General features: G+C 41.2%; 1 protein-coding gene across 1 annotated transcript; it reads left to right on the top strand.

Moving 5' to 3' along the window:
• The first annotated feature begins 735 nt into the window (after nucleotides 1–735).
• On the top strand, nucleotides 736–13,640 carry dnajc21 (DnaJ heat shock protein family (Hsp40) member C21). Its single transcript, XM_080873590.1, has 12 exons — nucleotides 736–1,113; nucleotides 1,631–1,724; nucleotides 1,855–1,978; nucleotides 3,535–3,666; nucleotides 3,815–4,119; nucleotides 4,206–4,357; nucleotides 8,295–8,388; nucleotides 8,552–8,707; nucleotides 9,021–9,069; nucleotides 9,169–9,302; nucleotides 12,216–12,300; nucleotides 13,144–13,640. Exons 1-12 carry the CDS (start codon nucleotides 1,017–1,019, stop codon nucleotides 13,303–13,305), a joined length of 1,584 nt encoding a protein of 527 aa, XP_080729716.1. The 5' UTR covers nucleotides 736–1,016; the 3' UTR covers nucleotides 13,306–13,640.
• The last annotated feature ends 633 nt before the right edge of the window (nucleotides 13,641–14,273 follow it).

The raw sequence follows: 14,273 nt of genomic DNA, 5'->3' as shown, positions 1-14,273 counted from the left end.
GTCTTCCAGATGGCTTCTTTCTACTGAAGGGAAGTTTAAATGTCTTGAACCTGCAATGCAAAGCACTGTGAGATAGCATTTGTTATGATTTGACACTAATAATTGAACTAGAATGTAAATGTAAAGTTAAAGAGTCAAACTTTGAAAATGGAACTTGAAACTACCACAGATTTTAAGTTTGGGGTTTTGTTAAAAGACAGAAAATCAGGGCGCATGCACAGGATATTAAGGAAATTGAAACCAAATGTAAGGATGCACACACAAAAAAGACACTTTGTTTCAAATGAAGTTTTTGATACAGACTGATTAAAAGGAAATTAGTTAACTGATGGATAAATGCATGAGAGGAAGTGTAGTGATACCTTCTGATCTGTAACCACGGAAAGTTAAAGTGATGTGCTTCCAGTTTGTGAAGAGAGAGCAGCAAAACTGGCAACCCCCAAGGGAAAATGGGGGGGGGGGGGGGGGATTAAAACATATGCTGAAAGGCTAATCTAACCTGCAGCATTTGCTAATGTGATGAACGGAAAGGACTTGATTTGAATGCTTCACGTATTTTTCACCAGAAGTCGGATTTTAATTTTAATTTTATTTATTGTATTTATTTTTAACATTAATTAACAACTTCTGAGTCTGGAAAAAAAATCACAGATCAAGTTTGAACTATAGAGGGCAACAAAGATCAGCCACACCTTTGAATTTACTGGTATTTGAAAGAAGCAAAGAAGAAATCTCGCGAGATTTAGCGGCTTCAGCTCAGACAGTCCCGCACACAGTGGTGTGTATTACGGTGTCAAGACGCGTTTAAAAGTAACTTCAGATATAGAAGGTGTTTGTAAGTGACAGAAACAGTAAACATGTAAGGGCTAACATCACACTACTGTCGCTACCGCTAAATAAGTCTGACTTTTTCAGAGATACAGCGGGTGTGCTAGCCGGTCGCTAGTCGAATGCTACCGTTAACCTCACCTGGGACAACGTGATCATTGATTCTGTTTATTTGATTGCTCTTAAAAATGAAGTGTCACTATGAAGTGTTGGGTGTGAAACGTGACGCGGGAGACGATGATTTGAAGAAAGCTTATCGTAAATTGGCCTTGAAGTGGCATCCTGGTGAGTGGTAGTAACCTGTCAGTATAATAATGGTACTGAGACGTTAGCATCTTCTAAGATATACGTGTATAACATTTAGCATTGTGGGAGTGGATTTAATGTTGAGTTATCGTAGAATCTAATTTTTGAATACTTAAAAAACTGTAGTTACAATTTAAGCCGTTTAGTCTTAGTTGGTTTTCGGGGAGGGTTTGCCCTTTTCAGTTTATTTGTAGTCCTGTTTAGTTAGGCTGTTGGGTCAGGGACAGCATTTAAATAGTTATCACAACATTTACAACAGGAAAAGATGTCAGTTCAGAACTGTGACATCGCTGTGAGTGTTTTTCTGACATCACTGCAGGAATTCACTGCTATAGACTGTGTTGTGTTTGTCGGATTTCTCATCTCTTTATTTGTTTCTTGCACCAACATGTCACCATCATGATTTGCTGCTTCATGGGGTTATCAATAAGTCTTTTAGGCAAGGGAGTCCCTCTAATACAAAGTGTTTTGTTTTTTTTCCTTCTGAAACTTTCAGATAAAAACTTGGACAATGCAGAGGAAGCAGCAGAGCAGTTCAAGTTGATTCAGGCAGCTTATGACGTCCTGAGTGACCCACAGGAGAGAGCTTGGTTCGTACAAACACGGCAGTCCGAATAATGCGACCCTCAGATTCCAGAGCCTTGCTCATAGTCTGAGCTGTACTGGTTTGTGCAGACTTGATAAATTGTATTGGTGCTTCTGGCTGTTCCTGTGTTACAGGTATGACAATCACAGGGAGGCTTTGCTGAAAGGAGGGCTCAGTGGGGATTATGAAGACGACAGCATTGACCTGCTGCAGTACTTCACGGTCACATGTTACTCAGGCTACGGAGATGACGAGAAGGTATATGTGGGTTTGATCGCGTGTGCAAAGGGTGGTGTTGCCTCAAGCCATCAGATTATTTAACACAATTTAGTTTTTTTGACCAGAAATATAAAAATGCGTATTGAAAAAAAGTAGGAAATTCAATAAGGCAAAAAACACTACCGGCCAACATGATGTAATTTTTTTTCTCTGTGCTGCATCTGTTGGTGGGCGTGAAAAGAAATTGTTTTAAAGCTGTCATTATACTCTACTGCAGACATGGCGTCTACTGGAGTCCATGTGGACCCTAGTGTTTACCGCTCAACAAACATCACGTCACTCTTACCCAAGCAGACCGTTGCAGACTCGTGGATATTGAAAGTATATTCAAGGCTTAAGTTTGTGAGGCTTACCAGGAGTGTAAACCATGTGAGATAAACTCGATAGGATGTGCGATAACCATGGCTGTAATAAAAATGCCCTGGAACTCAAAACAAATCCCACATAAGTTGTTTGGGGCCATTTGGAAGAGAAACTCAACTCTGGAGCTGTGGCACCACTCACACCTGAGATAACAGCTTTTCTTCAAATTCTTTAATTGTCTTCGTTTTTGCAACTTTGTACTTTTGTGTTACTCACAGCAACAACTCCACCTCATTGTTAGTCCATTGAAAAAACTCGGGGCTTTTCCTCAGCATTTTGCTGCGACGTTTCAAAGAGCCGGCAAGTAAATAAACGGTAGACAGGAATGAGGTAGGTTGAATCGTCTTGCGTTTCACGTATATGCAGTACTGGAACGTAAGCGTTTTCGGCCGTTTCAATGTGGACGCACAACTCTGTGAAAACGACCGAAAACGATGTGTGGTCGCGCAGCGTTTTCAGACAAAAACACAGTTTTCAAATTCATCCAGGCTAGCGTGGACGTAGCCAAAGTGTGGAGAGAGTAGTAAAGTGAATTAATAAAAGAAACCAAGGTAAAGCAAGCATTAAAATTTCTACCAAGGCTTTTTATTTATATATTTTTTGTCTCAATTTCCAAAATATATATTTGACAAAGAACCACTGGAGCTGAATGCAGCTGTATGTGCAGTCTTGGAGGTTACGCTGTTGTCTAAAATGAAACTGATGTGTGCTTGGTCCAAATCAAGTTGGGGTTCACTATCAAAGTAGATCCTACTTGAAGACTACAAATTTGTTTTTTGGTCGATCGTGGTATCAGCTGATTGTCGTTTGTTAGAATCAAAGATCACAGCTGTAAATTTTAATGATGGAGATTTATCTGAGATCCTTTATCTTCCCATCTTCAATGTGCTTCAGTGGACCGCTCATTAATGGCTGTTGAAGGTGTCTGATGAGCGAGACTGACCCCTAGTGGAATATTTGTGCTATGACAATGAACTAGAGGGTCAGGGTAGACTCTGAAGTATATTGCTGTACCATCTCAGCCTACACAGCATGCCCCTGCCTTGACCCTGAACCCAGCTACTGCATCAGCATTCGCTGATCGTTCTGGCAGCGCTGCCCTGAGGGACTGTGGGAAAGAAAATTCTTTGTGTCTCTCAGATTTTTTCTTTTACTGTTTCCTTTCTCCCTAGGGCTTTTACACCGTTTACAGGAATCTTTTTGAGTCCATTGTTAAGGAGGAGATGGAACACAGCAAGGTGGAAGATGAGGAAGAGGAAGAGGAGTTTCCTCCCTTCGGGGACTCGCAGAGTGATTACGATACCGTAAGGCTTTAAAACACACGTCAGCAGCTGTTTCAAACAGAAAGCAGTTTTTTTTTGTTTTCCTTTAGCTTCTACTTCCCGTGCGTAAAACAAACAAAGATCTGTGTTCTGCTCTTCAAGTCTTGCTTTCTCTGTGTTTGCATCGCAGGTAGTGCATGTGTTTTATGGCTACTGGCAAAGCTTCTGCACTCGCAAAAACTTTGCTTGGAAGGAGGAGTACGATACGAGGCAGGCCTCCAACCGCTGGGAGAAGAGGGCCATGGAGAAGGAGAACAAAAAGACTCGAGAAAAAGCTCGAAAGGAGCGCAACGATCTGGTGCGACAGCTGGTGGCCTTTGTGCGTAAGCGCGACCGCCGCGTGCAGGCCCACAGGAAACTGGTGGAGGAGCAGAATGCCGAGAAGATTAAGAAAGTGGAGGAGCTGAGACGGCAGCAGAAGCTCAAACAGGCCAAGTGAGTAAAAGATGAGTAGCTGGGGACAGATTTGAGTTTTTGTTTTTAAAATTTCTTCCTGACACTGCTCTGTATGTCCATCCAAGACTGGCAGAGGAGTATAAGGAGCAGAGCTGGGCGGCCATGTCTGAACTCGAGAAGGAGCTGCAGCAGATAGAAGCTCAGTACGGAAAAGAGTTTGGAGATGCATCTGAAAGTGAGGAAGAGGAGCTGGAGAAGAACAGCGAAGAAGGCGGAGGTAAGGGTTACCTTCTCTCATGTCACACTTGTGTCCCCATTATATGTCATACGCCGTCGGTAACGTCACCACACAGCAACAAGTATTAATGCTCATCGCTGCAGTATTCTGCTGAACGATAGGTGTCGTTACTCAGACAACACCTTCGTGTCAGCTCTGGTGTGGGAGCAGTTAAGTCTGATCTTTTAGAACTATAGCAACTTCTGTATAATGTGTCAGTCTCTGACCTTCTGCACTGATAAATCATTACAAACCGACACAATCACGCACTCATGCCTGCAACTCAGCGGCAAGGGCGCAACACGCTAGGTTTCAAAAATCGAGAGGTTCACGACCGGCAGAAACTGCGGCTTGCGACAGCAGACATGACGTCAATTTGACATCAACTTTGTCGTGCCGAACGGCAGCTATAAAGGGGCCCTCAGAAGGTCAGCTCCATAGCTACACAACATGCGGTCCCTCAAATATGTAAACAGTGATGACACATTTACTGGTAAACAGTAGACCAATTAAAACCTGGATTTATCCCATCTGTTTATAGGCTTTCTAACTTTCCAACCTTCAACAGCACATCAGAGACGGACACATCCATATACAGATGAACTGGACATGCTACTCCCATAACTGCACTTGACTAGGAGTTCTAAGTGATGTAACACAGCTACCTTAACTATGAAGGTTGAGGCGCAGTCTGCAGGGAAAAAGCTGTGTTGGTCGTGTGGGCGTAAAGTTTTCAGTAAATGCAGTGTTGGATGAACTGATGCTGGATGCAGATACTGAAAAAAAGAAGTTTTTTATTATTGTTCTTGTTGGGTTTTTTTTACATCTGAGACACGAGCATATATTGAGTCCATGTCTGAGAAAACAGTCACGGATTTTGCAACATACTGGAAGCATTTCCTTGCTTGCTTTATGTTTTTTATATTTTAAATGATATATGGCAAGTAGTACAATAATGAATGGTCTTCTCAAAGCTGCTTGTATCAAAAAGTAAATAATTGTAGGAATGTAAACAGTTACTGTAGCCAATGTCATTAAAGTTAGTGCAGTTCAGTGACATGCAATACATCTTTTTTTTTTTTTTTTATGAGTTAGAGAAATCCAAGGCTGGGCTGTAGATCAGCGCATGGCCTCGAAAGGTCATAGAGCGAATTTTTTATGAGGACCTTTGCATTATCTGACGACATTGTATCGCTTGGAATAATGTTTGTATTACGGCCGACCCTGAAGGCTAATCGTGCATTGAAACAGCGGCGCAGCTGGTGGTGAATTCAGCGGGAGTCGGTGCGGGAGTCGGTGCACCTTCCGCTGCGGCTGCATAAAACGGAAGTAGAGAGTTCACCGAATGCCGGCGAGGCTGATCATCTGTGATCATGAGTGCCGACTCGGGGTGACTCAGTCGCAGCGGCCTTAGCCTTAAACTGTGTCTTGTTTGTTTCTGATTTATGATTAATGGCTGTGATGTGTTCATTTTTATTGGTGTGACACTGTCTGCATGCAGCTGTTGCATGTTCAGTTGAGCCCAACCAATTTATTGGCAGGCCGATATTATCAGCTGATATTAGATATTAACCATGTTATGATTGTGTTGATATTGCACAGTTTGTCCACTAGAGGCCACTCTGAAACTTCCCTGTTTTTAGGCACGCAATTGGAATGCCACAAACACAAGAATCAGTTGACCCGAGCCCAGTAGAGCATAAAAGAGTAAATAAATAATTACAGATGTTTGGTGTGGCTGACAGGGAAAAAAATCGACTGTTATATCAGAATATCAGATTTTTAAATTGCCAATTGTGAGTTTTTCGGTTGTGCTCATTGCTGGCTTTGATCGTTTACTGTCGAGTCCTGAACAGATATTCCAATAGTTGAGCATATGACAAGCATCTGAATATTAGCAGCCTTCAAGATGCCTCCTGCATGGAGAAACTAGTCGCATGCATTGACTTTGGCCCATTCTTCCACACAAACATCTTTAAAATCCTGAAGGCTCCGTGAGCCCCGTCTATAAATTCTGAGCTTTAGCTCTTTCCATAGATTTTTAAATTGGATTCAGGTCAGGTGGTTGGCTGGGCCATTCTAGCCGCTTTATTTTCTTTCTCTGAAACCAGTTGAGTCTCCTTGGCTGTGTGTTTGGGATTATTGTCTCGCTGAAACATCCACCCTCGTTTCATCTTCATCATCCTGCTAGATGGCAGCAGATTATTATCAAGAATGTCCCGGTACATTTTTTCATTCATCCGTTCTTCAATTAGATGAAGCGTTCCAGTGCCACATGCTGAAAAACAGCCCCACACTGTGATGTTCCCACCTCCAAACTACACTGTTGGTATGGTGTTTTTGGGGTGATATGCAGGGCCTTTTGACTTCCAGACATGGTGTGTTATGGCATCCAAAGGGTTCAATGTTGGTCTCATCTGACCAGACTGTACTCTCCCAGTATTTGTGGTGCTTGGCTCTTGGACAACTCTTCTAAGCCTGGTCCATCTTGCGGGGAACATCTGTCCATGGTCGGTTCATGATGAAATTGTGTTCTTTCCACCTCTGGATTATAACCCCAACAGTGCCCACTGGAACATTCAAAACGTACTGCTATCAGTATGTTTTGTGAGAGCTCACTGGTTTTACGCATCATGAGATGTTTCTTGTTTCATTACCTTGGTAATGAGACATCTTTTTTATAAGCCATCAGTTGGGACTGAACAGCTGATAATAATTTGCACTAAGTGGCAAGATTGCTTTGTAATTGCTGATAGATTTCAGCTTCTGTTATGACTTTCCACACCTTATTGCTCCTTCCTTTCTTCCCTGTGTCTTTTCTCATTATTACAAAAAACTTGAATCAAACCTCCAATTATTTGCATGTGTGAATTGGATGGGTTGTTACTAACATATGGTGAAAATTTCATGTCAATAGCACCTTTAGAAATGTATTTACTTAGAAAACTGTTGATGCATTGAATACTTTTTGCCACCACAGGCAGCTGATTCAGTGGCCGATTGGCTGTCTGTGAGCAAAGTGGGACAACCACCATCCCATGTAGGATCAAGTTCAGGAGCCTTTGTGTGCTAGATCTCCTCCTTTTATAAAATCTCTGATAATAAGCATATCCAGTCACAACTTTCCTCAGTTTTCTGGCATGAACAGCAGGAACTGAACACTGTCTGAGTCTTGTCCTGTTCTTTGGAATAAGCTGCCTGCAAACCTGAGGTCAATCAAATCTGTGCATACACTCAGAAACAGACGGAACCACTTTTATTATCACAGGCTTGCTGTTAATAACTTACACACATTATGTGTGTGTGTTTTTTGTATTTTACTTTTTGTGTTTTCATCTTAAACTCTTGCAGGTTTGTATGTTTTTAGATTTTTGTCTTAAGCATATTGAGTTTAAATAAATGTGCTAATAAATACAATTGGTGCTGATATTATATCAACATTAATGCTGTGGTTCATATTAAATGGGAAGTCCGAAATCCCAAGTTCCCACTCAAAAATCCCTGACTTTTATAATCCAAGATGGCAGCAGCAAGTGTAGAATTTTAATCTGTACTGTGCTGTTGTGATTTGTGACTCCCTAAACGAGCCATAAAGAGAACCAACTATGTTCTTTCCATGAACGAGCTGCAGCGCCTTTTTTTTAATGAAGGAAAACAGAAGAAAGCTGCTGTCAGTGATGACTGAGAGGGTCTACTTTGATAGGAGAATGGTTTAAAAAAAAAAAAAAAAAAAAAATCAAACAGAAAAAACTCTGCCTGTTTTTCTGGCTATGACTAGGGCTATAACTGGAACATGGTCAGCTCTGGTTCCTCGACTTTCAGGGTAAAAGGAATGCAGCATTAATCCAACTTTAAGGATTTAAAGCTTGTGTACAGTAAAGCCTCCTGTTTGCTGGCTGTCTCTCTACACTAAATGCATGTAAATGTTCAATCACAGAGGCCGAGCAGCCGGATGGAGACGAGCTGACGATTGACGATTACGATGATCTGTACTGCCCAGCGTGCGACAAATCCTTCAAGTCAGATAAAGCGTGAGTGTGAAACGTTACCTTTTCAGCACTGCACTCAAAAAGGTTGCAACTTTTCTTTGTTTTATATATATCTCAGATGAGTTTGAACAGCGTCATCACTGTTATCTGTGTGCATCACGCTTTTTATATTTTTTCTCCCCCTTTCTTCACCACCTCTTCACAGCATGAAAAACCACGAGAAGTCTAAAAAGCATCGGGAGATGGTGGCTTTGCTAAGGCAACAGCTGGAGGAGGAAGACGATGCACTTGGTTTGCATCTGGAGGGAAGTGAGAATGAAAATGAGGGGGAAGAGGAGGAAGAGGAAAAGCCAAGGCAAAAGTATATATTTAATTTTGTATTTTTTTGTCTTTTTTCCTTCTCAAAACTTGATTTTTACTGTTCTGCTACCCTGATTGGCAAGCATAATGTAATCAGAAATCCATTAGGAAATGTAAAAATCAGGCAGTGTGGAGAAAATGCAAAGGAGAGGTAATACAAATATGAATGCACAAATAAGTGAAAACAATCCATTTAGTGGCGCTTGGCTCCCATTTAGTCCATTTAATAGCATACTAATTGTTTAACTTCTTGGTGATGCATCGTATTAAAAAGGTTGAGTTGTTTTTATTGAGCTCTCTTTCTACTCCTGTAGGCTGTCCAAAAAACAGAAGCGGAAAAGAAAACAGCAGAAAGCGGCCCCAGTGCGTACCATCATCACCATCATCGCTTGTGTTGTTCTTGCCTGGTTTTGTGAATTGAATCTTTCTGAAGACTTCTGCCCTCTCTTTCCAATGCCATAGCAAAGTGCTCCAGGGGAGGAAGACGAGGAAGAACCAGCACTGACCACCTGTGAGGAAGATGCCTCCAAGAAGTCAGCAGCAGACCCCACGGAGCCTGAGAAGCAGGATGATCTACCTCCCACAGAGGTCAAGAGGTCAGTTCGGTTTCTTATCTGTCTCTAGGTCTGTCTTCTGGTCAAGTGTTGCTTTTGTTTTATTGTTTTCTCTCTCTCTCTCTCTGTCTCTCTCTCTGTCTCTCTCTTTTTTCTGTCTTGCTGAAGTTGAAGCATGCTGAGAACCTGAGCTAAGATGGTATACACTGCATGGCTGTTCATTTTTGTTGTTTGTGTATTTTTTTCACCAAAAGCTTGTATTAACGGGAAATTCGGATTGCTGCGTAAAGTCGGTTCTAGCACATCCCAAAGATTCTCTGTGAGATCTGGACATGTTTCATGTGCCAGATTAATCCTGGCGTTCCCATCTTGTAGTATAGCTGTGCCATCAGGGAAAGGAAAAATGTAATGGTGGGAAAAAATGTGGTCATTCAGTTTATTAAGGTAGTCAGCTGACCTCACTGCTGAAGCTAGACCCGACCAACTGAAGCAAGACGCTAGGCATGATGGGTGCATCACTTCATCCGCCTCTGGGGGTTTATGCTCCAGTGGGAAATCTGCACCCTTAACCTGACGTAGTTAGATGATGTGACCTTGGAACTACACGTTGAGTCAACACAGCCAACAACTACTCATTCCTCCTGTGCATGTCCGGCTACTTGTTTTGTTTTTGTCCCAGAAAAACAACTGACGACAACAAAGAGTGGAAAAAAATTCTCAGAATTATTTTTTTTTTGATCTGCTGGCAAAACCACACGCTAATTAACACATAATGCATAAGAACAAATATAAGCGTGAATGTCAGCAACAGCGTCAGCCCTCTTATGTCAGTTACTTATGTAGCCCCCTTACTCTAATGCACCAATCAATCTGACAAAGGGTAAATCTAGACTTGGACCACATGACTTTTTTCCATTGAGTCCAGTGTTAATCCTCCCTGGCAAACTGAAGCCTTTTGTGTCCTTTAGCCTCACTGATAAATGGTTTTCTTAAGGTTACACAGCTGTTCAGTCCCTGTCCCTTGAGTAAACTTCGTATTGTAGGAGTGAAAATGCTCTCACTTTCAGCACTACCCTTCCAGGTTTTGATATCGCACAGGCAGCTCTTAATTCAATTTGAGTTGTTTCAACAATCTTCTGAGTTGTTTTTACTTCTTGGCCGCTCCCTTATTTCCCCAAGCCATCGCCACAGCAATGGCCAGATCATAAAACATGGGGATCTTGAACAACTTGGTCCAGCAAGAATTAAGAAGCTGCTAAAGCTGTTAAATGACCTGCTACCAGCCGAAACATTAATCACTGCAGTAATCACCCAGAGTAAGGCTCTCACTTTTTTGGCCTGGCAGGGTGTAAAATTAATACCCGTTTAACACATATATATATATATATATCTACATGGCTGAATATATGAGCTCTCAGTCTTACATGCACAATCTCTTGTTAATGTTTATGTCAAATTTTTGATTAGCTGCAGATTGTTTCTAAATGGCTCGTTAACTCTGCGGTGTTGTTCCTGTTCCCGAGGTTCTTGAGTCAGATTCCTGTAGTGCTTTTATACTTACAAGACTGTCCTTAAACTTTATCCTGAGCACTTTATTTGATATGTGTGTGTTTGAGTGAGTGAGATAGGTGGTGTAATAGTTAACGAAGCAAGGAACTCTGAGTTAGTTTGAAAGCTGCCACGAGTACCTGTTAAGTCTATTAAAAGTGAGGGGACAGCATGACCCAAAATATTTATCACGATATACATTTGAAAATTTGCGATAATGATATAACTGACGGTATAATTGACACTAGACAAAATACTTTACAACTCCTCAACTTTATTAGTGCAAAAAAAACCCCATCAATGTATTTTCACTTAAACAAGCAGCTGTTTTTTATGTGCATTAAAGTTATATAACAAATGTAACAGTGCAAATGCAAATTCCTTGCTGACAGTTTAACCAAAAAGGCATTTCCAGTGGAAATTGGCCGACATATTCTCAGCATAACCATGTATAATATCCACAAAACTTAAAAAGGGGTTATACACACACAATACGGTAATATTATGTTGAAGCACAGTACGTATCACTCCGCGAGGTGCCTGCAGTAATGCTCCGACAATCCATCAAGCGGTGCGGCTTCGTAGCTTAGCAAAGTCGTACTGAAACATTTGACAGATTTTCGAGCGCCGTGTACATAAAATCGTTTCGAGGTCAGTAAACACAACCAGAATTCATACATAAGACACACGGGATTATAAGGGGCACTGTCGATTGTCAGAAAATCAAAGGATTGATTTTAAGTGTGCCGTATTTTCCAAAAAACACGGTAATAACGACGGCCCGCTAGCATGCGCTACCAAAAATAGTGCTTTGTTGTGTATCTGACGGACGAAAGCTAAACCAGTTCCACACTGAAGTTGCAGCATTTTTACAAACCACTTCTGGTTCATCAGTTTCATTCAACGATCCACTTTCGCTGTTCTCATTCTGCGTCGCCGCCGTCATACTTTTTCCGCCATGCGCGTATGTAAACAAAGGCACGATAGGTTTCATTTTCCTATCATTGCCCAACATTACCGGTATTACCGTGAACGGTATGATATAGCTCAGCCCTGACAGCATGTCACCATGGCCCAAAATCTTTCCAAATGATGGACAAAATGAACAGAACAATGAATTGAGTTGTGTTCCTTCAAGAGTACTTTCCTTTACAATAATGTGCATGTTGTAGCAATGTGACAGTTAGTGTTTGTTCTTTCATTCTGGGTTAAAGAAATGGGCGAAAAGAAATGGAGAGAAAAAAATAATATAATAATAATCTCTGTCATTTGTATTGAGGATGTGTGGGGCTCAACTTGGTGCGATAGAGGAGGGAACCAACCAATTCCTAGGTGAAATTGTGCAGCGTAATAACATTTTTTATTATTTTTTAAAATGTATCCTTGATGTGAATGTTACCTCTGCAGCACTGGGAAGACGAAGGGAAAGAAGGGAGGAGGAAAAGACAAACCAAAGAACGTCAAGCAGCACACAGGAGAACAGTTTCCTGAGGTTTGTAAAATCCAGAATTCAGATGATTATTTAAAAATATTTCTTGTACTGTGTAAAAGTCTTGAGCCGCCCCACATTTCTTTATACTTTGCTTTCAAGGAGACAGATTTTCTGAAGGTCTTTCAGAGTTTTTCTTTAGACATTTTTTCACTCATTTTCAGTCCAGTCCTTGAACCTGAATCTTCAGACATTTTTTTTGTTTGTTAATGTTCTAGAAAAATATGAACCATTCCAACAAAAAAAGAAAGTATGCACCTAACTCACGCAATAAAGCAGTGTTGGATTGACACTGCAGAGATAAATTGGCAAAGAATCTATTTTAAACGGCGTCCTTAGGCACTTTTGCAACAGTGTCTAAAGATGTTGCAATCTACAAAAAACAGATGACAGCTTGACAGGCAAAAACACCCCTGGATTTTTGGAAACAAAGTGATTCCCCAAAGAGCTGGAAATATCTCATATCTCAGCATGGATTGGACTGTGTTCTTAAAAGCTTTTTAGGAAACAGGGCTAGTGGAAGATCAAAGTAGTAGCACCGTATCGCCTATCTTAAAAATTCAGCAAAGAGATGATCTGATGCATCTGAACCTTGAGTTGATTCAGCTACTCTTCACTGAAGACTTTTTTTACTTATATGCTTTATTTCCTTGTATGTTTGCATTATTTCCTAATTTAAAGAAATAAAATGTGGCTCAAGACTTTTGTACAATATTGTTAATTAAATCCTAATTATTATGTGAGAACTGTGGCGAGACATGCTTCACCCTGTCTCATTAGTTCAAATGCAGCACTTGTTAGAAAACAATCGTCACTTTCATCACTTATCTCCATTTCCACCTCCAGAAGGAAGTGAACCTCCGTTGTGTCACTTGCAATAACGAGTTCTCCACAAGAAACAAGCTGTTTGACCATCTGAAGTCCAGCGGCCACGCTACAGCCCTCTCCGGAAATACTCCTCAGAGCTCCATGAGCAAGAGCAAGAAAGACAAGAAGAAGAACAGATAACACATCCTGACCTGGACTTTTGAACTTGAAAGAGCTTCACTCAGCAGGGACACTTAAAGGCTTAAAAAACAAAACAAACAAACCTCTAAAGGGGTCTAAAGTGGACAGCACTGGCTGACTCGTAGCTTTGTTTTTTGTTTTTTTAATTACACTATAATGTTCAGTAATACAGTTGTGTCAAAAAGTGAATCGTCCAGAATGGAATGAATAAAACTTTCCGAGCAGCCTTTCATAACTTATGACAGTCTTCATACTGAAACCAGTTGAGAGAAAGAGTTTTTGATGTGTATGTGATACTTCTATCTCCCATATTAAATCTGTACATCTCCAGGAAACCTCTGTCCTTGTTTGTCTATAGTGGTATTACTAATAAAGATGATGCTTCAGATTGGTATACCACCCTGAAATCATTACCTCGACCAAGGTGGTTATGTTTTTGTTAGTGTGTCTGTTAAAATTGGTCTTACATCCACCAAGGTCTTCAAGGCTAACTTTTGACAAAAAGCCTTCTAACTCAAAAATAATGAGTCTTATAAATGTTAAACACAGAAAATACCATATACACCATTTAAAATATCATGGTGCATTTGACCTCTAAATCCTCCTTCAAGGGCAAAATGATGATGATGATGCTAATGCACATACCTGGGCCCTATTTCAGGAAGCCGGTTTAGAAAACTCAGAGTGAAAAACGATACTCAGGGTTGAGTAACCCCGAACTGTCCAACTCGGAATATTCGGTTTCAGAAAGGCTGATAACAATTAGTTCAGTCAACGCGGAGTTGCTTTAACCCCAAGTTAAGCGCGCGCACGAGGATACATAAAGCCCTGATTAGTGGAGCACAGATCAAGTGGGGCGCACTGACAGAGGCGAGGCTGCCGGACACTGGCGCCACCAGGCCCTCTGACCACCCCCAGTAGGCAACGGGTGAAGTGTCTTGCCCAAGGACACAACGACTAGGGCTCGA

The sequence above is a fragment of the Rhamphochromis sp. 'chilingali' genome, assembly GCF_963969265.1.
Source record: "Rhamphochromis sp. 'chilingali' genome assembly, chromosome: 2".
In the NCBI taxonomy this organism is placed as follows: domain Eukaryota; kingdom Metazoa; phylum Chordata; class Actinopteri; order Cichliformes; family Cichlidae; genus Rhamphochromis; species Rhamphochromis sp. 'chilingali'.
The sequence above is the reverse complement of the archived record's forward strand: the minus strand, read 5'-3'. Positions and strand labels throughout refer to the sequence as shown.